The sequence below is a fragment of the Apis dorsata genome, unplaced genomic scaffold, assembly GCF_000469605.1.
Source record: "Apis dorsata unplaced genomic scaffold, Apis dorsata 1.3 scaffold_683, whole genome shotgun sequence".
Lineage (NCBI taxonomy): Eukaryota > Metazoa > Arthropoda > Insecta > Hymenoptera > Apidae > Apis > Apis dorsata.
In genome coordinates, this window is record NW_006263864.1 from 1,546,825 (window position 1) to 1,548,842 (window position 2,018).

A 2,018-nucleotide genomic window follows, 5' to 3' on the forward strand; every position below is an offset into this window, starting at 1 on the left:
GTTGTTTTTAAAGACTGACCTTATGAGAAAAAAATACTCCATACTTTTCATGTATGGTAATTTATATCATAGGTCAATCAACTAAAACGTGATGTAAACGAATTTTGTGCCACAAATAATTCATAAATGAAAAATGTAATAAATGTACAATTATAGTATGAATTATTTCCTTACACAGTGAAAGTGAAATTAATAATAAAAAATGTAAAAGTAAGATATTTATTATAAGAAACATCAAAGTATTTATATTATAGAGAATAATCATGTGCTCTAATGTCAAAAGATTGTGCAGCATTTCAATATTTCGTCCAATTTCGCTAAAACAAAATACAATTTAAATGCATAATGTAAAAATTGTGCTGTATATTATTTGTAATTAATTTGTAATTACAGTTATTTAGAATGAATTACAGTTGTGAAAAACGAAAATACGTTTAAATTCACAAAAAATGTGAGTGCTTATTATTTATCTATATTTAAGTTATACAACACGTACATAATTAGCATAGAATAGAATAAATATTAATGTACGTATATTTTTTTATATTTAAGTAATTTTAAAAGAAAATGATAAAAATATGTTTAATTAATTTCTCTCGGTTTGTGATCACAAAGCAAAAAGATTAAATGATGAAAGAAGAATAGGTATAGAGTAAAATTATGGAATTAATATTATTTATAGAGTACTATAAATGAAAGAATACTAACATAAACAAAGAGAGCAAAATAGAAGAAGAATAGAGATAAAATAAAAATTAATTATTACTATCTCTTGAATGCCTAAGATATTTCTTCAAAGATAAAATAGAATAAGAATTGAAAATTGAGCCTTTTCTTTTGAGGTGTTTTTGATACTCAGAAGATGGTGTTGATAGTCTATTCTTATTTTTTTTTTTATTTTTATTTTTCTTCTATTATTTTCTATTTTTTCTATTATTTTTCATTTGCGACATTCTGAAAATGATGTTTTTCAATATTTCATCTTATTTCTATCCTTCTAATATTAACTTTCTTTGCTTTGAACACGTAACAGATGAAGTACGAATAATCAATTTTTATCGCTTTTTTTTAGAATATCTTAATTTTTAATATCAATAATATATATATAATATATAATAAAAATATATATATGTCATCTTCTCAACTTTAATGTATTTCTAATATATTATTATAAAATATATATGCGAATTTTGATATGAAACATTATTAAATGATAGTGGTGAAATTTAAAAAAAATTTGAAATATGAATACAAAATTACATTAAATAAAAATAAAGATTGAATAAAAAATAAAAAAATAAATATTATAATGTAAGAAATTTAAACATTTATGGTAAGTTCAAAAAATTTATGTTCTTTTTAATAAAAAAAAATTTTTAATTATATCTTTTTATATATATTATGATATCACTAATAATTTAAAATATGTCATAATATAAATTCTTTATCTAGTAGTAGTCTTATATATGCCGTTACAAATAAAATTGATCATCTTGGAAACATTTCAAATTGACAATTGAGATACGTTTTTAAGACGCCATCTATTGAATCTGAAAAATATAATAAATTTATATGTGGCAAACACGCCATGTCATTTCTATTTACAAATTTTGTAAATATATTTAATGTCAAAAAGATTAAATGTATTAAAAAAGTGCAATTTAATAACTGTGGTGATTGAGACATCTATACAGTTTTATCACTCGGACGCTGGTAATGCCACATCTATCGGGAGGTTTCGGTGAACAGATAGAGGTTAGCTTTTCAAATTTGTCATCCGAAGTATTTTGTTATATAATATTTAATTAATAATTTTTATTTTTAGGATTACGAAGTATTAAATTTACTTGGAAAAGGGGGTTTTGCAAGTGTATATCGAGCAAAATGTCTTCGCAACGGTATAGAAGTTGCAATAAAAATGGTAATTTGGATAACTTTTTAGGTTAAATATATATATATATATGAATATATATATATATATATATATATATATATGAATATATATTTATTCTATAAAT

At 21.3% G+C, this 2,018-nt stretch overlaps 1 protein-coding gene across 2 annotated transcripts in view; it reads left to right on the plus strand.

The window, feature by feature from the left end:
• The first annotated feature begins 1,524 nt into the window (after positions 1-1,524).
• LOC102674317 (serine/threonine-protein kinase PLK4) overlaps positions 1,525-2,018 on the plus strand; it is a 3,595-nt gene continuing 3,101 nt past the window's right edge. For both annotated transcript variants that reach the window (XM_006622338.2, XM_006622339.2), the window contains exons 1-2: positions 1,525-1,755; positions 1,826-1,921. In XM_006622338.2, the coding sequence (XP_006622401.1) occupies positions 1,717-1,755; positions 1,826-1,921 (135 nt within the window). In that variant the 5' untranslated portion in view covers positions 1,525-1,716. The remainder of the gene's footprint in view (positions 1,756-1,825; positions 1,922-2,018) is intronic.